The sequence below is a fragment of the Desmodus rotundus genome, chromosome X (genome assembly GCF_022682495.2).
Source record: "Desmodus rotundus isolate HL8 chromosome X, HLdesRot8A.1, whole genome shotgun sequence".
Taxonomy (NCBI): Eukaryota; Metazoa; Chordata; class Mammalia; order Chiroptera; family Phyllostomidae; genus Desmodus; species Desmodus rotundus.
In genome coordinates, this window is record NC_071400.1 from 74005377 (window position 1) to 74029825 (window position 24449).

The 24449-nt window shown below is 49.8% G+C and overlaps 1 protein-coding gene across 8 annotated transcripts in view; it reads left to right on the forward strand.

The window, feature by feature from the left end:
• The window catches only part of BCOR (BCL6 corepressor), a 44818-nt gene that overhangs the window by 13240 nt on the left and 7129 nt on the right, over nt 1-24449 (forward strand). For 5 of the 8 annotated variants that reach the window (XM_045187526.2, XM_053917141.1, XM_053917140.1 and 2 more), the window contains exons 2-10: nt 6953-7078; nt 8405-8483; nt 9345-12188; nt 12845-12898; nt 13370-13556; nt 19946-20206; nt 20562-20906; nt 21515-21840; nt 22138-22392. In XM_045187526.2, the coding sequence (XP_045043461.2) occupies nt 6993-7078; nt 8405-8483; nt 9345-12188; nt 12845-12898; nt 13370-13556; nt 19946-20206; nt 20562-20906; nt 21515-21840; nt 22138-22392 (4437 nt within the window). In that variant the 5' untranslated portion in view covers nt 6953-6992. The remainder of the gene's footprint in view (nt 1-6952; nt 7079-8404; nt 8484-9344; nt 12189-12844; nt 12899-13369; nt 13557-19945; nt 20207-20561; nt 20907-21514; nt 21841-22137; nt 22393-24449) is intronic. The other 3 variants (XM_024579961.4, XM_045187527.3, XM_045187528.3) reach the window with 3 other exon arrangements.

The following is a 24449-nucleotide window of genomic DNA, read 5'->3' on the forward strand; positions in this document are numbered from 1 at the left end:
TCTTTCCCTCCTTCCAGCTCTCTTAAAGCAGCCGGGCTGTATTTCCAGGATTAGACTCCGTGCTTGTGAGGAGGGACTTTGGTTGGCTTTTTTTTCCCCCAAGCAAATGCAAATTAGAGAAAAATAATTTTCTTTCAACGATATGCAATGTATTAGTCACTTGTTATCGTGCTCTGAGGCAGGCCTCATTTGCGCGTCTGCCAGCTCGCTCACATCTGCTCGGTGCTGTTCAGGGCATTTTAACCTTGGCGGTGTCGTGTCTAGTCCCACGGATCAAGGAGGAGTAATTAAGCTCTGAACAGCTACAAAAATTCACGGGCCCCCATCTATGCCACACTTGTTCCACAGCTTTGTTTGGGATGTTCCCAGTTCCAAGATTGAGTAGCAGACATGGGGTTCCCATTGTTCCTTGTAAAGAAAGTGGGCGCCCCTCTCCTCCTCTGACCCTCATTCCCAGCCTTCCCAGGACCCCCAGGACCCCCAGACGGCACACAATCAGCAAAGAGCGCAGTGCAGACCACAGGACCCTGTGCTTTATACATCTTTTATTCGTAAAAAGTTCCTTTGTGCTTCCTGTGTGTACTAATGATAACCGTCGTTAATAGCCTTATGGTATGGTTTATTCCTTGCTGGGTCGGGGGGGTGGGTGGGGGTGGGGAGTTATGCAAAACCCTGGTGGAAACTACAGTACTTTGACACCCCCAGTGGAGTTGTGCAAATCATTTATTCTGGATTTGCCCCCAGGTTGTGTAACCTGCAAGTGGGAACCCAGCTCTGTAGAGACGAGACAGAAGGGAGTATGGGGTTGTTTTGGCTGGGGTTGGGGGAGTAAAGGGTGATTAATTGTATTCAATCTAGGTTTCCTGTCCTGGGCCTCCTCCTGTTGAGGAGGGATACCAGCTTCCAAATGGGCCCCCTTCTTGCATACTCACGTGGTTGTGTGTGGCACAACCATGAAAGAAAGTGAAAGGAACAAAAAGCTGCCGCCATGGCCTGGACATGTGGCAAGGGGGAAGGGGAAATGTCCCACGTTGATCCCTTAAACCCCAGGCCATGGCTCTGCCTGGGAGGTGGGGGGGTGCATGCACATCCCCAGTTGGGGAGCAACTCTCCCCATCATCCTGTTGGTGCTCACCGCCCCCCCCTTAATAGTTGGTAATACTTGGCTTGCATCTTGGCCGGGGTTAGGGGGTTGGTCCGTGGTCCACGGAGAGGAACACTCCAGTCTGGTCAGAATGGAGCCCAGGATGATGGCTGGAAGGGATCTGCCCTGCACCTTCCCTGTTGGCTTGGCCGGCAGCCTGGCTTCTCCTTGAGCCCACCCAAAGTTGCTTTTTGTCAGATTCAGTGGCGGGTAAAGAAGATGCGGTGGGGGGACCGCAGAAGAGTGGGTTGGATAGGGGGTGGAGGGGTTAACCCAATTCAGGGGATTTGGGGGTTTCTGGAAGGCTAGGAGGGGTCGCGTATGGGGGAGTGGGTGTGCGGGCTGCCCTGGGGACCTCTGGGACCCGGGCGGGCAGACAACTGAGCTGAGGAGCTGCGAGGAGGGGCAGATTTAGCGCGGAGCCGCCTGGGTGTGTGTGGTGGGAGAGAAAATCCCTTTGTTGCGGACCAATCGCCCTCGGGGCTGAGTCTGGGGAGGGCGTGCCCCTCCTCTGCTTTCACCGTCTCCGCCGCCCCTCCCGCAGCGGAGGGCCAAGTTCACCCCATCACCCCGGACGGACCCAAGTGACTCTCCCCTCTGACCCACCAGCCCTGGGAGGAGGCAGGGAAGGTTCTGGTTGCTCAAAAAGGTCAGGGCTTTGCAAGTTCCCGGTCCTTCTTTTCTACCCCTCCCCCTTGCTTCGCAGCTCACTCTATTACTAATGCAAAACTTGTGGTGTGGGTGGGGAGCGCCCCCCACCCCCCACCCCCGGCAATCTGCCATGGCTAGGAGTGTGCCAGGAGTCAGCGCCTGGACAAGCTGGATCACTGCCGCTATCCCCACCCCAACATTCATGGAGGGCAGGAGGACGGACCTCCCTCAGCCACACCCCTAGAAGCTGGAGACCAGACCTTGGGGGGCAGCGGTGGGGTTCCCAACTCCCTGCTGCAATGCACAACCTAGGAAAGCACCCCACCCAACAGTGCACATCCGGAAGAGCTTTCTCTTCTCATTTCCCACCCCCACAGAGCCCCCCCCATCCTAAAATAGGAACTTCTTCCCTCCGCCCGTCTTTCTTTGACACCAGTAGAGAAGTGCCGCTGTGTGTGACTCAGTCTGCACTTGGAACTGGCCCAGGAAGGGCTCCCTCGTGGTTAGCTTCGATGAAATCCTCACAATTCTGCTGAAGGTCACCCCTCCCTGGCCTGGGCCAGTGTTCCCTGTCTCAGCCTTCCCACTGCTCCAGAGAAACTGACGGGATTCTGGGGTTTGTTACACAGCATGTTTAGTGGAGTCAGGTGCTGTCTAATGGGGTTAAAGTGGCCTCTACCAGCTATTGCCTGGCAAAACTCAAGTCCATGGTACAGTTTAATCCTGTGGACAACATGATGCCAAATATTTACAGATGAGGGGACCAAGGTTGAAGAGGAAGAGGTTCAGCCACCTGTCCAGAGTCATGCTGTGCATGACAGTGAGAGCTGGGAGGATGTGGTGACTATGTTCTCACATGTTCTCCAGAGAACCAGCAGTACAGTGAGGGAGACACCTTCCCCAAAGAGGTCCTAGTGCACAGTGACTGGGATCCCTGCTCCTCCCACAAATCTGTTCTGGTCTTCTTGGTTACTAACTAGGTAACTACCTGATTGGGATAAGGGGTGCCTATGGAGGGGAGACCCTAGGAAGGGGCACCATTAGTGCTTGTGTGGAGGGTGGGACTTGGGATGGCAATGCTTTCCATCTTGTCTGTGCCACTTGACAAGTGTGATATACAGGCTTTAACTGATCGGCACCTCAAGGGCAGAGGCAGTGGAAAGTGGCCTGGTGCCAGGAGGAGCTGGGGTGGAAAGGACAGGTGCCAACAGTGGCCTGGTGCTGCCTCCCCTCCCTTCGCTCACCCCAGCCTCTCAGGGCCATAGTTCCTTCTTTTTCAACCTGCTCCTTGTTTTCTGTTGGAGTAACTCAACTTTAAAGAAAAAAGGAAATGTTCTTTCCCTTTCCTCAGTCCATAACGGTGTCCTCATGGCAGGAATAAGTGAAATGGTGGTGGTGGGTGCTGCTTGGCTCTCATGTGCCCCTTACATCTTTTCACAGAGGGCAGGAGTATACCTCAAGGATGACAGCTCCTAATCTTAGTCCCTCTGACTTCTTTCTGCCAATCAGGCCCTTCTTTGCCAGTGTCTAGGCCAAGCTCAGATACTAATCATAGCTCTTGGCTTCCAGAACAGATGACTACTGCTCAAGTCTTTTGAGGGAGACCTAAGTTCTCCTGTGCTTTCAGTTAACCACCATACTGAGAATTAGAGACCCCTCGGTGTGTGTCTGCATTTTGCAAGCCAGGTTTCTCCTCAGAACCGATGTTCCATCAGGCAGCCACTACAATTCCCGTCTGTTCTTCAGAAACCAGATGCTCCTCGGTCTCCCAGTCTGGCCTCTTCTCTCAGCCATCTCTCTTCATCCCTGTCCTGCATCCTCGCCCCTTCTCTCCACTACTGGAAAAAAGGGTTAAACCCCAGAGCCTGGGTGTAGCTTAGCAGCTCACACCGCAAACAGGTTGGTGCTTGCAAAGTGCTTTTCATGAGTGACTTCACACATCTTGGCACTTCAAGAAGCATAGCCTGCCTGTGGAAGAAGGGGGGGGGGTTGAGAAATAAGGGCAAATGAACCTCTTACATATAGCAACAAAGTGATTGCCCTGTTTGTCATCCAAATCATATCGTTGCCCTCTCCACCATGTCCCACAGCCAAGGGTCAGCGATGCCAGTTTTGAAGCACTTCCCTTTAGAGGTTAAAAAAAAAGGTCCCAACTATTTTAACAGCCACTTCTCGAAGTGGAGTGGGTGAGTCTCTGGATCTCTGCCTCTCAGTCTCTTTTGGTTTCTTAGTCCCAATGTCCCCTTAGTAATACATCCCAGAGGGATGGGGGAGGGAAGGTCCCATTCTTCAGTAATGGCAGGGTGTACATAGTATGGCCTTTGCTGAGGATGTTCCTGCCAGGGAGTTGGGCTGTTCTTGTTTGTCACCCTGGAGAAGGGCCTCCTGCCAGTGACTGTCATTGTTCATTGGCCCTTTCTACTCAGCTCCATCTTTGGCCAGGAACCTGAAGAGTTAAAAGTCTTTAGCTTGTTGCAATGAAATTATGGCTGGCAGTGGCGCCGCTGTTTGTTCAACAGACCTCCACTTTTAAACAGTTCACAAAAAGTTCATGGGGCAGCTAAAGATTGTGTGTGTGTGTGTGTGTGTCTGTGTGTGAACAGGATCCAACAATGTACCCCCCCCACATTTTGCTTCTTCATGTTCAGCCCTGCCCATCCCCCTGCCTCCCCCACCCCCAAACACACACATACAGATGATAGTGAATCCTGTGTGCTCTGGGCCTCAACACTCCATCTGACCCTGTGCATGTGAGAACACTTCATTATGACACCTGGTGTCATTTATCTGTGCAGCATTAATATTGAAAACCCCACAGGACGAGCCCTGGAATGGGGGAGAAGCTTTGAAAGCACCCAGTGGTTCCAGATGTCTCTTAACTATATTCACCTTTCTGCTAAGTCCAGGCTGTCTCTCTAAGGGAAAGCCCTTTCAAAGGAAGGGAACTCAGTAGGATGATTGAGGCAGCACTCTTCCTTCCTCTTTCCTCAGTCAGGTGTTGGGAGGTCCTTGTCACAAAGTGACTACTAAAGGAGGTGTGTAGGAAGCGGCTTGTTTAAGGGGAGGCCGATTTTGGAAGACTAGGACACCAGGAGACAGGAGATTGAGGTTTCCTAGGCACACTTTCTTCCCTCATCCTTTTCTTTGGGGTTGGATGCAGTGACCCTTTTGCTCCTTATGTAATTTCTGCATTTCATTATGGCACATGTGGAGGGGGTGGTATGGTATAGTCCCATTGCCACAGCCAATGACCAGGACACTTGAACCAAGGAATGTTGCTACACTTTCTACATTAGGCCACTCAGAATGCCTTCCTTTTATTAGATGGGGCCACAGAGGTTAGGGAGGGGAGACTCCCTTGGATGTGCCTTGTGGTTGTTCCAACACAAGTGATGGCCTTCCCCCCATCCTGATTTGTAGATTTGAAAGATGGACAAAAAGCCCACGAGCCTCCACAGAACACCCTTCCTCAACACCCGAGGAGTCTTTTTGGGGGGGTGGTGTGGCTCGCTCATTGGGAACACCCCAGTCTGAAGAAAGATGCTTCCTAGAGAAATAGCTCCTTCAGAATCCCATCAGGCCTGCCACACTCTGCAGATGTCTGCCTCTTTCCTTCTCTAGCCTCATTGTTGAGCTCTGACTGCGTGGTGTGGCTGTGCTGGTGGCTCTTGCTTAACAGCCGGTATACTATGTCTAGGGTCTGATGGGGGATGCTGGTGGACAAAAGGCCTAGTTAGGACAAAGAAATGTCCAAGAACAGCCTAGATTTTGGATTCAGGTTTCCCAGGTACTCCCCCATCACCACCCTCTGTGACTCTGGACTCTCAGGTAAAAGATCCCAGACCTGGTGCCTCCAACCCAGGCAACCGACCTTGCAGGCTCCTGCTCCGTGTGCTAAAGTGTAAAAACCGATCATTTGCATATTTTTTCCTGCTAACAAAGGAAATGTGTCGACTTAGGGAACATTTGGGCTTTCGGAAACTGTGTGGGTGGGTATGTGAGGGAGGAGGAGAAAGAAAAGTTCCCCTGATAATCTTCACGCCAATGATTCCACACTCGGGTTTGGGTCTGGGTCTCCGGTAAAGATGCCGTGGCCAGTCTGGACAAGGGAGCTGGCGATGTGATTGTGATCAGGGAATTGCCCAGGGCCATCGGTCCCAGGCATTAAAGGCTCCCCTACTTATTAACCCAGCATTTAACAGCAGGATATGGGCTGAAGCGCAGTCAAAAGAAACGGCTCAACCTCCAAAGAGCAATTAAAATCCTGCACGAGGATAAATCACGCGCCGTGATAATCCTGTTAATAAAATGCAGCTTGTCCTGACCCTTCACTCAGGCAGCAAACTAGAATGTGCCTTGGGTGGGGGAGGTGGGCAGAGAAGGTAAGGAAGTGGGGGTGGGGAGAGGTGCTGTCCCCTCCTCTATCTGGCAGCCTCCCCCTACTGGTAGGTGGAAAATGGGTGGCTTTTGGCTGCTCCCAGTGTGCCAGCGGCTTGCAGCTCAGCAGCCTTGGCTGCTAAGGCTCCTGTGCCCGCTAATGATTTCTTGTCCCACAGCAAGCAGGCGACACTGAATTACTCAGCTGCCTCCCTCTGCAGTTCCCAGGCCATACCACCCGAGTTTGGTGCTTAATCTAATCTAGGGTTGGAGTGGAGTGGATCACTAGCCCACCTGACTCTTTTTAACCCTCAGGCTGTAAGTTGCACACACCAAGGCGGTAGAAACTGTTGGTGGTGTGGGCCACACCCGACTGTTGTGTCTTGCACCTGCCCTGATCCTTTCAGCCCCAAGAAGAACCAGTGCATGGCTTCCTGGCATCCAGCACCGTTCCTTTCAGATGTGTTCTACAAAGGCTGGGAACAAGGAAAAGAGGCTGGCCAGTGGGCATGGGGTGGCTACACTTTGGATGGTGTGGGGGCAGCGCTTTAACCCTCTCCCCTCCTGGACCTTTGGGTCAGGTGTGTGCCTACCCTCCTGGCCATCTGTAGAACATTGAGCACAGTCTGCCTTTCCGAGTCTGTGTTCTGTATGCATTGTGGAGAAATTGCGTTCGGTATGGATTGCCTAGAAAGAGGTCTTCTCTCTTTTCCTGTTTGGCTCTTCTTTAGTCAACCTCCTGGGATTTTGTTTTGTTTTGTTTTGTTTTGTTTTAAACAGACTAGACGCTTGAAGAAAAGCTGCCATCCAAGAAGACGACATGCTTTCAGCAACCCCCCTGTATGGGAACGTTCACAGCTGGATGAACAGTGAAAGGGTCCGCATGTGTGGGATCAACGAAGACAGGTGAGTGTGCCTGTCTGGCAGAGACCCCCGGAGAGCGTGCAGGTCTCTTCGCCCTGCCCCTGAGCAGAACTGAAGCCCGCCCCCCCCCCATTTTCTCACAGCCAGAGTGGGCCCAAAAGGGGTGGGGAGAAAGATCTCCTGCTTTGCTGGCGGTCCTTGATTTACACTTTTAACAGGCAACCCAGCTCAGCGAAGCATTGCCGCCCTTTAAAAGATTAGCCCCTAAAGCGGCCTTTCAGTGCACTTTCGTCCTTAATTTATTATTTCATATTTATGAAAGAGAATTAATCCCAGTCTATACGCTGCTTTAACTCTAAATGTCAGGAGTGCGGGCCCAGGTGGATCGGCATTCGATGTGCTTTTAAAACAAATAGTTTGCTCAGTAATAACTGGGGAGATAGCCACCCTTTACTTCATTTAAGCCCAGGGTTTCTAGGCATCCTCTGCCGCACATTCTGCAAGGCCATTGGCTCATGGTTTCAGTCACCTGACAACTCTGTTACGCTTCCTGATCAGTAATTTTGGGGGGGTGGGATAGAGGCATCTAAGAAGTAGATGATTGAAGCTGGTTTTCGGGGTAGTGATGAAGCTTTCCTCTGCTGCTTGTCAGTGATTTTATCCTGGGGATTTGGAAGTTGGCACCAGGCGCTTTCTTTATCGATGCTCTCTGATAACAAGTCCCAGGGCAGCCGCAGCAGCCTGGCACAGATGTGCGGCTTCCTCTGGAGCCTGGAGCAGCTGACATTTGTATATTAGTGTGTATCCCTTATCATTTTGATAAAGGCAGTCAAATATGGCTTTGTTATCACCATGGAAACGTGTTTCAGAGGACATGGTACCTAACTTTGGGGAAAAGTTTTGAAAGCCTGACCTTGTGTGTAACACAGAAGTGGTTGATGTGACCAACCAGTACACTCCAGTCCTTTGTCTCCCACTTTGGTCTTTGGCCATTGTATTACTTAACGTCTGTCTTCAGGTAGAGCTTCTAAGGGTTGTCTAGGATAGCAGAGACCAAATTGGCTTACTTGGCTTCTCTGGAGAAAAAACTGTGCTGGAGGAATGGTTGTGCTTGATTTCAGGCTTACCCACCTTGGGTCATATTTGTGATCTCACATTCCTGTTGTCCTGCCTTTGTTTTTCCAAGTCCAGTTAAGTCACCATTTGGGGGCAGCTTTCAATATGGGCCATTGGGGAGGGAATTTTTTTTTTTAAGGGCAGTTGAAAAAAAGTGGAGTTATTAGAAACTGATCTTTTTCTGGGGGCGATCTATGAAAGATGGATTAAGTGAGGAATGCTTTCATGAAGTTGGTGTGTCCTTTTAAATAGGAAAATTCCTGTAAATGATGGTGACGCTTCAAAGGCCAGACTGGAACTAAGGGAAGAAAATCCCTTGAACCACAACGTGGTAAGAGATTAATGGCTTCTGTTGATGTGCTATCTGAATCTCCGTGATCTGTAATCAATCGTACATTAATTTGCATACCATTAAAGGGCTTTTGGGGGAGGAGAGGAGCAGGTTGTTTCAGGGCAGGGCTGAGTAGAAACCTGTCTGCTGCAGGACAAGGCCCTCACCTAAGCTCTTCCCACCTCAGGTCCTTGTCCACATCCTTTAGTGAGTGGTGGGATATATCCTGCCTTTTCTTCTCTAAGCTGCATGCCACATCAGCACTCCCAGCTGGTTACATTTCCAGCCTCCAAGGCTTACCTTTCCAGTAATATATGTAACACAGAACCTTAAATCAAAAGATGCAGCCCCAGTTTGACCTGTGGTCTCTTTATTGATTTAGAAATGAGACAGCTAAAGTCCTCCATTCCTCCTGTCCCACTGAAGATTTTTTCTTGTTATGTTAAATAACATCCAGGAAACACCCAGTGAACACTGCCCCCCCCCCCAATCCAACAGGCCCAGGGAGGGTTAGTGCGAGGTGTGCACACTGTGAGGGTAGTTGGTGTGTTTCAGTTGCTACAAAGTTTTTTTTCTGAGGTGAATTTTCCAGAGTTAATAGATGACTGAATTAATGTATGGGTCTCAAGTCTAAAGGGATCAACATTTTCTGGGCTTTCAGGATACTAGCTGAACTGGCAGCAAAGGGTTTTGGGGGAGCGGGGAGGAGACCAGAGACCCTGTGAATCCTTTCCTTCTTAACCCTTTCTGCTCAGATGTTGAGGCTGATGTCATTATTGAGCTAGTTTGTAGTTTCTCTTAAGCGTGGGCCAGGCTGCTCTGAAGGAATGTCCTAAGTAACATCCATGTTCTTCTGCAAAGGTGGATGCGACTGCGGCCCATCGGATTGATGGCCTGACAGCACTGAGCATGGACCGCACTGGCCTGATTCGGGAAGGGTTGCGTGTCCCAGGCAACATCGTCTATTCTAGTTTGTGTGGACTGGGCTCAGAGAAAGGTCGCGAGACTGCCACGAGCACTCTAGGTGGTCTTGGGTTTTCTTCTGAAAGAAACCCAGAGGTACAGTTCAAACCTAATACACCTGAAACAGTGGAGGCCTCCACTGTCGCTGGAAAACCCCCAAATGGCTTCAGTGCTATATACAAAACGCCACCTGGAATACAAAAAAGTGCTGTACCCACAGCAGAAACATTGGGCTTGGACAGGCCTGCCAGTGACAAACAGAGCCCTCTCAACATCAATGGTGCTAGTTACCTGCGGCTGCCCTGGGTCAATCCTTACATGGAGGGTGCCACGCCAGCCATCTACCCTTTCCTTGAGTCGCCAAATAAGTATTCTCTGAACATGTACAAGGCCTTGCTACCTCAGCAGTCTTACAGCCTGGCCCAGCCACTGTATTCTCCAGTCTGCACCAATGGGGAGCGCTTTCTGTACTTGCCGCCACCTCACTATGTCAGTCCCCACATCCCGTCGTCCCTGGCTTCACCAATGAGGCTCTCTACGCCTTCGGCCTCCCCAGCCATCCCACCTCTGGTCCACTGCGCAGACAAAAGCTTGCCCTGGAAGATGGGTGTCAGTCCTGGGAACCCTGTCGATTCCCACACCTATCCCCACATCCATAACAGTAAACAGCCTAGAATGCCCTCTGCCAAGCCGGTCACTAGTGGCCTGCCAGGGGATGCAGCTCTCCTGTTACCCCCCTCGCCTCGGCCTTCACCTCGAGTCCACCTTCCCTCCCAGCCCACTGCAGACACCTACTCTGATTTCCACAAGCATTATGCCAGGATCTCCACCTCGCCTTCCGTCACCCTGTCGAAGCCATACATGACAGTCAGCAGTGAGTTCCCCGTGGCTAGGCTCTCCAACAGCAAGTACCCTAAGACTCCAGAAGGGACTGAAAGTGCCCAGCCAGTTCCCGGGCACACTCGGAAAACAGCAGGTCAGGACAGGAAAGATGGCGGCTCACCTCCTCTCTTGGAGAAGCAGACGATTACCAAAGATGTCACTGATAAGCCACTGGACTTGTCTTCTAAAGTGGTGGATGTAGATGCTTCCAAAGCTGAGCACATGAAAAAGATGGCTCCCACGGTCCTGGTTCACAGCAGAGCTGGAAGTGGCTTAGTGCTCTCTGGAAGTGAGATTCCAAAAGAAACCTTATCTCCTCCAGGAAATGGCTGTGCTATCTATAGATCTGAAATCATTAGCACAGCTCCCTCGTCCTGGGTAGTGCCCGGGCCAAGTCCCAATGAAGAGAACAATGGCAAGGGCATGCCGCTGAAAAATAAGGCTTTGGACTGGGCAATACCACAGCAGCGGAGTTCTTCATGTCCTCGCATGGGCGGCACAGATGCTGTGGTCACTAATGTTTCGGGGGCAGTGTCCAGTGCAGGCCGTCCAGCCTCTGCGTCACCAGCCCCTAATGCCAGTGCAGATGGCAGCAAGACTAGCAGGAGCTCTGTGGACACCACACCATCCGTCATTCAGCATGTGGGCCAGCCTCCGACCACGCCTGCCAAGCACAGCGGTGGCACCAGCAGCAAGAGCGCCAAAGCCAGCAACCCAGAACCGAGCTTCAAAGCAAGCGAGAATGGCCTCCCGCCAAGCTCAATATTTCTCTCTCCAAATGAGGCGTTCAGGTCCCCACCAATTCCCTACCCCAGGAGTTACCTCCCTTACCCAGCACCTGAGGGCATTGCTATAAGTCCCCTATCCTTACATGGCAAGGGGCCTGTCTACCCTCACCCAGTTCTGTTGCCCAATGGCAGTCTCTTTCCTGGGCACCTAGCCCCAAAACCTGGACTGCCCTATGGGCTGCCTACTGGCCGGCCGGAGTTTGTGACCTACCAAGATGCGCTGGGATTGGGCATGGTGCATCCCATGTTGATACCTCATGCACCCATAGAGATCACAAAAGAGGAAAAGCCAGAGAAGAGGTCCAGGTCCCATGAGAGAACCCGTTATGAGGATTCAACCCTCCGGAACCGCTTTTCCGAGATGTTGGAAGCTAGCAACACCAAGTTACATCCGGATGTTCCCACTGACAAGAACCTAAAGCCCAGCCCCAGCTGGAGTCAAGGGAAAACTGTCACCAAAAGCGACAAGCTTGTCTATGTAGATCTTCTGCGGGAGGAGTCAGATGCTAAAACTGACACAAACATGCCAAAACCTGGCTTTGCAACCGAGAGTGTTGGCCAGACCGCTGAGCCCAGCAAGGCCCCAACTGACCAGGCCCTGCAGCCACACCGTGATTTCATTGCCCTGAGAGAGGAATTGGGGCGCATCAGTGACTTCCACGAAGCCTATAATTTCAAACAGGCTCCGGGCCAGTCAATCTTCACTTTAAGTAAGGAGAATGTTCCAGCAGGAACCAACAAGGAGAACCTGGGGATGCAGGTGTCTACTCCATTCCTGGAGCCAACACTAGGGAACGATGGCCCTGCTGTAACTTTTGGTAAAACCCAAGAGGATCCCAAACCATTTTGTGTGAGTGGTGCCCCACCAAGTGTGGATGTCACCCCCACCTATACCAAAGATGGAGCTGATGAGGCAGAATCAAATGATGGCAAAGTGCTGAAACCGAAGCCATCTAAGCTGGCAAAGAGAATCGCCAACTCTGCTGGTTATGTGGGTGACAGATTCAAGTGTGTCACTACTGAACTGTACGCAGATTCCAGTCAGCTCAGCCGGGAGCAGCGGGCATTGCAGGTGAGCCCCACACCTGAATTTCAGTAATTTTCTAGTTGTCAGTTTTTTTTTAATGTGTAAAGAGGACTGAGGGATTATGGTAGGTCAGGACACTGGACAGATTTGGTTAATGAAGCTTATGGTAATTTAAATGTATGAAATGTGGCCAGTAAGGGGACATGAATGGTAGCACTTAGGAGGTTTGTGTGTCTGGTTATTTTAAGTTATTTTGTACATTTTAAGAGAACTCCATTCAAATGCTAATAAAGGAAGTTTTAACTATTTTGAAGGCTACCTAAAGACTGCATGACGTTTACCTATCAATTGCTTTAATTTCTCTGCCATTACTGTACGTTAACAAATATACCTAGAAGTGCTGCTTAGGATGCCTTACATGATACTTGGTGGAGGTGTGTAGCAGCCGCATGTCTGTGGGATTCGTGCAATTTTTTTTCACCAAAAAATAAAAGCTCGCTTAAAGGGATAGAGTATGTATTTAAATTGCTAGTGAATGATAGATGTTGTATAGGAATTTCCTTAAGATATTTTAATTTTAATTAAAAGATAAATAAAGCCAAATTGTTTTGCAATGTTAAGAAAAAAAGATTTAGTTTATGCTTATAAAAATGGATGAAGTTATCTAAATGATCCATTGAGTGCCCATTTTAATTACATAGATGGAAGGATTACAAGAGGACAGTATTTTATGTCTACCCGCTGCTTACTGTGAGGTCAGTTCTTCAAATTTTTATTACTAGAATCTTACATAAACCTTTTGAGTTAAATTTCATTTCCAAATATACAAAGGGAAGTTTGTGGGCCATGGTCGTCTTTATTCATTGTGCACTTTGTTTTCTTTTCTGTTGTGTTTTTGTTTTGTTTTCTTTGCGTTGTGTTTTTGTTTTGTTTACCTTCAAAAGAGAATGTCTGTCTCTATGCAATAGTGTATGTATGGCTATACATACACACCGCATATGTATCTATACATATATGACTTTTATGAATTAAGAATGTGTGACTACTTACATATAGATAACTCTTAAATTTTTATCTGTTAAATTTTAAAATGTCTCAGTTGTATCATAAATTGTGGTTGGTTTTGGGCAAACTTTTCTTTGAAAATACTTTCCTTTAAGGTAAGGCAAATGAAATAGCTTATGGTAAGGTGTTGTGTTTTTTTTCCATCTTCGTTCTCTTTCTAGCGTGCAATGATGCGCTTCTCAGAGTTGGAGATGAAAGAGAGAGAAGGTGGCCACCCAACAACCAAAGACTCCGAGGTGTGCAAATTCAGCCCTGCCGAGTGGGAAACCTTGAAAGGAAATCAGGACAAAAAGCCAAAGTCGGTCACCCTGGAGGAGGCCATTGCCAACGAGAATGACAGTGAGAGATGTAAGTAAACCCCTAGAGGCTTGTGTGTAGTACCATGTTGGTGAAAACAGGACAACTATACCAGACCTGAGAGAGGCGAGAGGAAGCAATTCACTTACTATGGCCTGATGTCCACTTGGCAGCTGCTTGGAGGGACAGACCACTCTTGCCATACGTGGAAGGAGGGCCTGATTGTCCTTTTGAACATTGTGGCATCAAGGAATGAGGCACTTAGGAAAGATTATTTCCTGGGACATATCTCCTTTTTCAGGGAAGCACTCTTGCTGTAGTTAGAGGAATGGCAGCAGGAGACTTTAAGTTTAGCACATCTATGTTCTATTTTGTACCAGGTACAGATATGTTTTATTTCTAATTTTTATATATTTGTTTATATTTTAGGGGGGAGGGAGGAAAAAAGAAAGGAGAGGAACATTGATTAGTTGCCTGTCTTACGCGCCCCAACAGAGGACTAAACCCCAAACCTAGGCATGTGCTCTGACCAGAAATCGAACCAGTGACCTCCACTTTGCGGGGCATCACCCAGCTGATCAGGGCTGGATATGGGTGTTTTGTTTTTGTGTTTGTTTTTTGGTAGCAGTAGAATGACACTTGCAAGAGGTGGTTCCCACCTGCTACAATGACAGTTTGGTCTGGAATGGAGAGTACTTGTATTTTCCTTCCAAAGGCAGAGGTTTTGTTGAAATGGCATGAAGGATGATGAAGGCGCCGTAAAGATGAGCATAATTATTTTCTGTGGCAGGTTTGTTTGTCATCATTGGGAGTCAATACAATTGAAGGGCACTGTATAAATGAAGAGGTTATTCCCACTGGACAGAAGGAGTATTATATTTTGGAGACAAAATGTGGAGAAAAAGCTTGTGCTTTCCTTAAGTCATTCTTTAGTCCCAACAGCGGGTCCCCTGCTATGGTAGACTGGGATTTCCTCATGAGACTTCCCTGCCTGATGTGTTGGCAGCACATGGAGAAGTCTTTCTCATTTCTTAAATGTGCATGCTTGAGGCATGAAGCCCACTCCAGCCCTCAGAAACATTGTTGGTAATGGTGAATTATGGCATTTGGGTGAACACTTGAGAGAGTGGGTACAAAATCCTCCTGAGACAAGACAGTCTGGGATCATGGGTGTGGTTGTGAGCTCTGTGCCATTGGATATCATAGGTTTGCCATTCCATGCACACTTAGTTCATTTATCCGTGCCTGATAGAGTTGGGGAGAATTCGTGGTCAGGAGAGCATGCTTCTCACTGCCTAGAGTGCAACCTCTTCCTCATCCCCCAGCTCATCCTTGAGGTCAGACAGCAGCCTGTGGCCAGAGTTCTGATTAGGCCAAACCAGTATCAATTTGTTCTACGTTAGTCCAGAAGAATGGAGTTTCTGTTGATAGTCATAGGTGGCCTTACTTGAATGTCAGGAATTCTTAATGTACCTAAAGTAAAGGTGTCCTTATTTTTTTACCTCATGGGATTGATATGGGAAAATGGAAGGTCCAGGCTGCTCTTGGGCAAAGCAGCAAAGAAAGCTTTTCTAGCTGATGCCCACACCAGGCATGCAGCTCTCCTCATCTGAGGTGCCTCAGAATGCCAGCTTTGGGGGAAGTTTCTTGGGAAGACCTGGTAGAAGTGGGAAAGGGCAGTTCATGGGTAGGTGCTCCTCTGAGGAGGGAAAACTTCTTCTGAGGGAAAATCCGTCTCTGTTTTGGGTGGATGATGAGGGAGACTGCAGACAGAGAACGGGAAGTTACCAGCCTCAAATCTTCTTGCCCTTTCTCTGGTTTTCCAGTAATATGACCAGACCCAGGGTGGCCCATGCACTTCACATCTCAGTGGCCTAACCTCAGCCTTCCTGCCAGAGAAGTTTGTGTCTTCCCTTATCTTTTCTGTTGAACCTACAAATGAGAATTCGGTATGGCCATTGGGGAGTAGGGCCCAAGCCTTGGATGATTCAGAAAGGCCTTTCCTAAACTTGTCCTAGCTCAAAGCAATGGACTCTGTTCCTAGAGAACCCAGGACATGGCCCAGTGAGCCATAAATGACCACTGAGGGCAGGAAAAGGGTTTGGGGGTGGTGAAAAGTTCAATTTTAAAGATTGGGGCAATGAAGGGGGGAGGTGGGTGACCATCCCCAGTTTTGGGGGGAGTTATGGCTTGTGGTTGGTCAAGAGGAGTAATCTAGAGGACCTGTTGTCATTCCTGCCACCTCTCATAGGGGACAGAAGAGTCTGGAATCATTCAGCTGCAGATTAATGGGCCTTCTTATCCTTTTGGCCCTTGTGTCTTGAGTGTGCATGGCCTTGGGCACTGCTTCACATTGGTTTCCTTATCCATTTCTCTTGTGATAAGTGTCATTGTGGCTAAGAGCTGAGCTCTGAGCATGTGGGAGCCAGGGGCAGGGGTCACAAAGGGGGGTACAGGACACCTTCCAGAGCCTAATATGGTGGGTGCATTTTGTTAGGAGAGGCTCACTTAAGAAAGGTGAATTAACTTGAATGTGAAAACACAATGGCCAGGATTTTCACTTACTCTCTGTGATAGTGGGATGGTTGAGTGAAATTTTTATTTTAGAAGTTCAACAAATGAGTCAAGAGACTCGTCAGGCTTGGATGTTGATAAATAGGAATCATAAGTGGCATTCTGAGGATAGGAAGGGACATGAGGCATGGGTTCATTTCTTCTCCAATGTGGAGTGACCATCTCCCTTGCTGGCCATTTGGGTGGGGTGACCCAGCACCTGCTCAAGGGCAATGCCTAGGCAGGAACTGGAGGAAGCCTGAGTGAAAGGGCTTCACAAAACTTCTTAGCTCAGGAAACTTCTCTTCTGGCTGGGCACCTGTGTATTTGTAAGCTAGTTTTGAGTCCAGAACAGAGATTGCCCGTGTCTCTTCTGTGGGTTAGCCTTTGCTGCAAGTACTATAGTTATGTGTAGAGGAGGGGCTTTCAATCATGGGTAACCCTACCACCTTGTCTAGGGTTCACTGGGCATGGCTCACCAGTGGTGAAGGTGCTTTGTTGCCACGGTGAGTTGTGAATGTTGCCATGGCGATGCTTCTGTGAAGTAATGCTATGGCATACCAATGATAAATTATGGGATGTATGTGCTGAGTCATATGACCAGACTGCAGGGATCAAGTGTTAAACCACAAACATCATCACTACAGTCACATCTGCTTACATCAAGTGACCAAGGGCACATGGCTTCCCACTTGTAGAAGGGCCTAAAGTAGCAATGATGGAGGATAGTTAGAATGCTATATATCTATCTCCATCTCCTTTGCCCTCAAGGAGAATCCTGTGGGTTGTGGTTGGGATATCCTCATGGAGGTGATCCAACTCTGGTATGCAGGAATGTGACCTAGAGTCTCTGCCCCATGGCTGGTGGCCATATGTATCTTGGGCAGTTAGGGTGGGTGTTCTTCAGGATTATTACTGGCATTAAGTGAGGTCTTGGAGTCACTGAGGGGAATTAGAATCTTTGCCCTGAGAAGCTCGGGGTTTGGGGGAGGGTAGATACACCTAGTGGGAAAAGATCCTTGTACTAAATGGGGAAAAAAGCAACTGAACTATGTGGGTGGTAGGTAGGTGGGTGATGTCAGTGAAGCCGATTTTACTAATGGCGGCTTCCTGATCATAGTTCAGGATGAGGAACCACAGACATCTCATTGCAGGGTCCCTGGGACAAGGCAGGAGTGGACTGCCTGCAAGTGCCATCCTTGGCTGAGTGCGAAAGGCACATGTGTGTGTAGCTAGCTCCTTATCCTGGAAGGTGAAGGGGCACCCTTTGCACCCAGGCAACTTTACCAGATGGGAAGCCTGGAGGAGAGTGGAAGGCCTCGTCTTACAGGGGTGCTCTCTTTCAGCGAGGAGCAGAGAGACAGGGTCCCCAGTCACTGCCTCTGAAATAAGTCATCACAAGTCTTTTAGGTGGTGTTTTATGGTGGGCAAGGCTGGCCCTGTGGCAGAAGGTCAGGTGGGGGAAGATACCATCTAATTTCCCTGTTAGGAGGGAAGTTTGCCGTGAGAGTGAAGACTTAAGGGGAAAACTGGCTCCCTGAGAAAGATGCCTGTTTAGACAGGGTCAGGACTGTTACAGACTCAGGCGACTGTGAGACCTGGAGATAAAACCTGAAATGTGGAAGAGATGTTTAATTTGATTGGGGACCATCTCAGGTGTGGACAGAGGTGGCAGGGCAAAATAGCCCCATTCTGTGAGGGGCCCCACACAGGCCAAGCTGCTGTCTGATGTGACCCTGGAAGGCATGTGTCGTCACCCAGTCACCTCTGCTTTCAAACGCCTGGTTTGAACGATCTTTCCTACTTAAAAGGGGGGTGGGAGAGTGCACTTTCAAATTAATTTTAAAATTGCACGTGGCGGTTCTTAAGAAAGCCCTCCCATAGGGCTTTCTGGGATGGTTGAATGGATCAGAAAAGTCAAATGGTGTAACTAAGAGGGCTCACATCCTTAAATTTCATACATATGGGGCCTATAATTCCAGCTGGTTTCAGAGTCTTGGTGTCCTTTTGTTAAAGCTATTTCTCCCGACTTTCCCTTTGCCTCCCTTTGCCGGCTGGGCCTGTTTATGAAGCCCACCCCGGGAGGCGGCTTGCAGTAATATTCCCACTTTACAACTGAAGGGGGCCAAGTTGTAAAGTGGCGCTGTTATTGCCAGAACGGTTAAGAGGGTCACAGAGCAGCCAGAGCGAGAGTTGCAGCCGTTCTCTGCACGGGCCAGAGATTTGGGCAAGCTGTGGGTTTCCTCTGGCTGCTGCCAGCTTTGTGTTGGAATGCTGCCATGACGGAAGACCCATATGGCTGGGGCAACTCCACCAATCCTTTGCAAGAGTACACGTGGCCCCTCTGTCCCACCTATGGGGTGCCCTTGAAGAGGAGTTGATTGGGCTCCTTCCACCATTAAGAGCACAGCCTAGCCAAGGCCAGGGTAACACTTATCTCCACAATTGACTGTTACTCAGCTTTGGGAATGCCCCCAAGAGAAGGCTGACCAGGGAACCAGCAGGGTTGGTCAGAATGGAGGTGATATTTGAAGTGGACTGGGGAAAGGGATCAGTCTATAAGGACTATGCTTATGATTTCATCAAGAAATGGACATGGTGGCTTACTCAGCTCAGTGTTACCAAAGTACTAAACTCCTTCCCCTGGTGACGCACAGGGTCATTTTGAAGGAACACCTGAACGTCACCATGATGGTTTTGGAATTATTTCTGTGTTAGGAAAAAATGCAAGCTGTAAAGCAGTTGATGAGCTGTTTCTTAGGCTAGAGCAAAAGTAGGGAGAGATGTTGGGCTGAGGTGATTTAAGGAAAGGCCCACAAGTTGATGCCAGGTTGAGCAGAAGGAGCAGAAATGGCACAGGCAGTGTTGGAGTGAGCAGTGTAGCAAGTTCTGGCCTAGAGTGGCAAAGACACCTGACGGTGAAAGGGGTGGTGTGTTGTCTTTGGAACATCCTTAGATGTTTGCACGGGAAGGAAGGCATGAAGTAGTGCCAGTGGGGTGACTATATCCTTGTGGATGTACATGGTGTCACTGAGGTGCCTTGGCCTTGAGGGATTTCCATCTGGGACGAAAATGGGAGCAGCTCCTTAGTTGCAGTGATAGGCTCCTTCCCCCTCCTGTCCTCCCCCCTCCCCCGCCCTGATGTGAGAAAGAGGACGGTGGGACTTGTGCTGATCTGGTTGAATTCTCTGACATTGTCCCTGACTCTGTTTGCATGCCACACTTGTCTGAGCAGTATTCTTGCTTTCCCACCTTCCATGCCTCCTAACACTCTCTGTCTTCCCTCTCCCTTCATCTACTCCCCCAGTGCCCATGTGAGCATCAGTGTTACCCCTTCTGTAGATGACATTTAGGGGATATTTGGTCTCTTTGTTACAGCAGCCTTCCTTTTATTTCAAAATAATGACCTCAGCCAATGTTGCCGGAGAGGGTCAGCCCTGGCTTGGTTGGATCTTGCTTTGAGGTCACCCATTCTCTGTAGGAAAGGGCCCTGGAGGGGACCTGAGCACCATTGAAAGTGAGTAGCTGGGCTGTAGCAGGAGGGAAGTTCTTTCATCGTGTGCTTTATAAAGAAGATAGTGTCGATGCCTCATCTCCTTGATTCGTTTGTGCCCCAACTCTAAAAAAGTGGAAAGAGAAAGTTATGAGTGATACATGCCCCACTGTCTGCTGTTACTAGCTGATTGTCTCCAGCTGCCCTTCCTGTGGGACATTCTGTTTCTGACAGGTTTATGCTTCCAGTGTGTGAGGCCCCCAGTCTGCACAGAAAGGCCTGTTGGTGGCAGATTACGTTGGACATGGAGGGCCTGCCTGCTCCCCAAATCCTGCCTTCTCATGGTGACCTTTGAGCCTTCATTTCTGTGTTACTGTCCCCCCTTTTCCCTCAGGTGAATATAGTGCTGGAAACAAACATGACCCCTTTGAACCCCCGGAGGACAAAGACCTGTCTGTGGAGAAGTACTTTGTGGACAGGCAACCCGTAAGCGAGCCACCCACAGAGCAGACAGCTGCAGATATACCAAGCAGCCCCACCCTCCAGCTGGACAGAAAACGTAAAGTCTCAGGTGACAGTACCCACACTGAGACCACTGTAGAAGAGCTGCCAGAGGACCCTCTGCTGAAAGCCAAGCGGAGACGGGTCTCCAAAGGTGAGCTAGGTCAGCTTCAGTTGCCTGTTTAGCTGCCAAAGGTGGACACGTGTGGACCCACTCTCACCACAGGGCGCCCCTGGGAAGTCACGGGGTGGTGCAGTGGATATTTCCTGCCCTAGAGCCCTGGGGAACCCACTCATATGTCCCTCCCCCAAGAGCCAGAGGCAGGAAAGATTTTTTGGCCCAAAAGATGGCCAAAGACAAATAGGCCCCTCCCAAGACTTTGATGATAGCTCCAGCAGAGACAGCAACCACACCCCTCCCCTCCCCCACCCCATTAGTGATGCGTAAGACAGTTTGTTCCCCCCTCCCAGGGGACTTTTTGATTAATTTGTAGTTATTTCTCCATTAGATGACTGGCCTGAGAGGGAAATGACAAACAATTCCTCTAACCACTTAGAAGACCCACATTATAATGAGCTGACCAACCTGAAGGTGTGCATTGAATTAACAGGGCTCCATCCTAAAAAACAACGCCACTTGCTGCACCTTAGAGAACGGTGGGAGCAGCAGGTGTTGGCAGCAGAGAGCAAACCTGGCCGGCAGGGCAGGAAGGAACTGACCCAGGCCACTCAGCCTGAGGCCACTGCCCAAGGCAATAACATCTCGGAAGACAAACCTGGCAGGAAAAGGGCAGAGGCCAAAAGCAACAGAAGCTGGTCTGAAGAGTCCCTCAAGTCCAGTGATAATGAACAAGGTACGAAGAGGCCACCCTGAGACAACCTGACCTCTGTGGGAAAGGGCCCTGGAAGGAAACCTGAGCACCACAGAAGTTAACTGACTAGGTGGTGGCAGGCAGGGAGTTCTTTCATGATATCCTTCCAGCCTCCATACTCCCGTCTGGAATGTACAGGGAAGAGCACAGCTGAGAGGAGGCAGCTGAACTTTCTGGGCTGCTTCCGGCCCAACCCATGGGTGAGGAGCAGGAAGGAGAGTCTAGGTGACCCCCAGGGCTTGCCAGTACACTCACTTTAGCACCAGACTGACCATCCTTGGGAAGGTCCTAAGTTCCTAGGCCCAGTGGGGCAGGAGCAAAAAGAGCACTAAGGGCTGGCTTCTATCCTCTTGTCCTGGGCCTTTGAAGAAACTTGCCAGTTGGCATTTTGTGGGTTAACTTATTTGCCATTTCAGTGTGGGATAATTAAAATATTAATGCTTTGAAAACATAATTGGTATATCTTTAAAAGCTGAAGCCACTCCAGTGATCAGGGCTAACAATGGGCTTTTCTCTCCACACTGGCTACAACTATGTAACGCCTGCTTCTTCTCCCCCTCCCTCCTTCCCGCCACCCCCTCCGGATTTAGGTTTGCCTGTGTTCTCGGGCTCTCCGCCCATGAAGAGCCTTTCATCCACCAATGCAAGCGGCAAAAAGCAGACTCAGCCAAGCTGCACGCCAGCCTCGAGGCCGCCTGCCAAACATCAGAAAATTAAAGAAAGCCAGAAGACAGATGTGCTGTGCACAGACGAAGAAGAGGATTGCCAGGCTGCCTCCCTGCTGCAGAAATACACCGACAACAGCGAGAAACCATCCGGGAAGAGACTGTGTAAAACCAAGCATTTGATCCCCCAGGAGCCCAGGCGGGGCTTGTCGCTGACTGGGGACTACTATGTGGAGAATGCTGATGGCAAGGTACCTCTGGCCCCTCACTCTCCCCTGGGCCTGGGTGAGCCCATCCTGCCTGCATGCTGCTCTGCTTCTGGGGACAAAGCTTTCTTTTTCCAAATGTCACTCCCCCATCGTAGGGGGCATGTCTCCTGGGTGGGAGTGAAGTTTGAAACTAGTAAGAATGAAGTCCCTGCCCCTAATCCCCCTCCCCCAAACAAAAGAGAAAAAGCGCCTGCCTCCACTTGGGTTTGTATGTAACTCAGGGAAGAGGGGGGTATGAAACGTTGTCTTAAATGTGTGCGCTGCCTGGTTTTGTGATAGGTGACTGTCAGGAGATTCCGAAAGCGGCCTGAGCCCAGTTCCGACTACGATCTGTCACCAGCTAAGCAGGACCAGAAGCCCTTTGACCGTTTGCAACAATTGCTACCAGCTTCCCAGTCCTCACAGCTGCCGCGCTCAAGCTCCCCTCCAGAGACCACCCAGTCGCGCCCGATGCCCCCCGAGGCACGGAGACTTATTGTCAATAAGAATGCTGGCGAAACCCTTCTGCAGCGCGCCGCCCGGCTTGGCTATGAGGTGAGTATCCCTTGTGGGTGCCCTGGATTCAGACACCACAGGCTGCTGTTCCTTGAGGTTGGGGGGTGGTGGGAAGGGGGTGGGTGGGGGATCCAGCCTTAGAGCCCAGCCCCCTGCACGTCCAGGGCACTGGGCTGGGTGTCTCACAGGATGTTTGTGTTAGCCCCACTCCACTGCCATCTCTTTGGTGGCCTGTTCAATCACGGTGTGAAAAGAAAGGCCTCTCTGATGTTCAGGTCGTGTTCAGGCAGGTAGACTGCTTGGCTTCCTCCCATCTCACTCACTTATCTCTGATATAAAATCTGACATAACCCAGGGCTTGGCGACTGGGGGAATTTTAATGACTCCTTTTAGATTCTGATTAGTAAGGGGGAGAGAAGTTGTTAGCTCTGTTTTGGGTTGCGGGCAGGAAATGTCTGTGCAGGTAGTGGATGGGGGGAGACCTGAGCCCTCTTTCTGAAAGGGAAAGAGGCTGAGGGCTGAGGATGAGGGGGAACTCAGGCTTTGCCCCGAACTCACTACCCTTGTCACATATCGCCCTAGGCATGGCCTGTTTTCCTGTAGTAATATAGATGGAAAGGTAACTTTCCAAACCCAAATGATCCAAAATAACAAATTTCACCCTTTCCATATCTTTGTGTGGTAATCCCACTTTCAGATGGGGCAAGTAAGCCCCAGAGGGGTTAAATGAGAACTTGTACAGGTATCGGTCCAGCAGTCGGGCTCTGAAGCCCCAGCCTCTCTCCCCACGGCTCCCCCACCCCACTCCTCTCCTAGACTGGCTTGCATTGGAATTGCCCTTTGTACAGTTCAAGCCTCTGTGAGATAGATTACTCCCTCTGCTCCGTGTGGCTCCCCGACCATGCTTGTCAGTTGAAATTGTGATGTAATAGCCCACAGGGCAAAGGCATTTTTTTATGCTGGCATCAGCCCTCTGGAAAGTTGAATGGTGAAAATAAAATGCAGCTCAGCAGGCTGAGAATGGAGGTGTGGGTAAACTCTGGGGTGGTAGGACCCATGCTGGCCTGTGCTGGCTGAGGGCTCACAGGGTCTGTCTGGAGCTCTGGCTCCCACAGCCTGGCTGGCACTGTGCCACTGTCCATTGTGTAGTAAGCCCTTCCTGGTGTGATTCCCTCGACCCAAGCCCGCCCCTGAGGCGTGACTGTGGGTAGGAAGTTGGAAGCATTAACGCTTTCTTAGTTCAGGGGATATTTTTGGTTGTTGGTTGTATGTCCTGTTGTTTGCATCAACATGTCTCTTGTGGAGATCTCTGGATTGCCTGGAGAGAACTCTCTGGAAAGATTTGGTACTTAACTCATTCAAGTGTGAGCCAGTTGGTTTCCCATGAGTGCAGAGCAGTAGTACCTAGGACAGGGTAGATACTGCACATGGCACTGAGCTAGACCCCTCATGCCAACTGTTCGCTCTTTACTAGTCATGGTTGAGGAAATAGACTTTTATTTGATGAGGTGAGGGCAGGAGGGCAGTCTGTTCCCACTTGCATGGATTTTTGGAGCTCCTGGCCTTGCCTTCGATTTTGGCATTGTTTTTACCAGTCTCCCCTGGGACCAGGGACCTCAAGAGGCCCTTGTTGGTCCTTCAGGAAGTTTCTGCTTTGGTTTTTGTAGAGCCAGTGGGTCTGGGGTCTGGACCAAGGAGCACTTGATCCATACTTTTGTAGGTCACTGGCCTTTGATAGCACATGAAGTCTTGGAAACGTTTATATCAAGACAAATGCTCCCCCCCCCCAAATGTAAATTTCAATATGTAAATTACACAGGTCACCAGTTTTGATGTTAAACATTTAACTAGTAGATGAAAGATTCCAGCTTTGGACCCAAGTTTCTAGGATTTCCTTAGGCAGAATTTCTGGCAGGATGATGGTCAGTCAGGACATGTGGCAATATAAACCTTTTAAAGTTGAAGGACAATTTGCTTAACCCGTAAAGGGGTTAAGGTGTAGTTTAAATGCACAGATCTGGAAGGGCTTTCCTGATGTTAGTGTTTTCTGTTGTTATTTAGCAAAAGATAGCATGTGCAGTAAAAAGGCTCTCTGA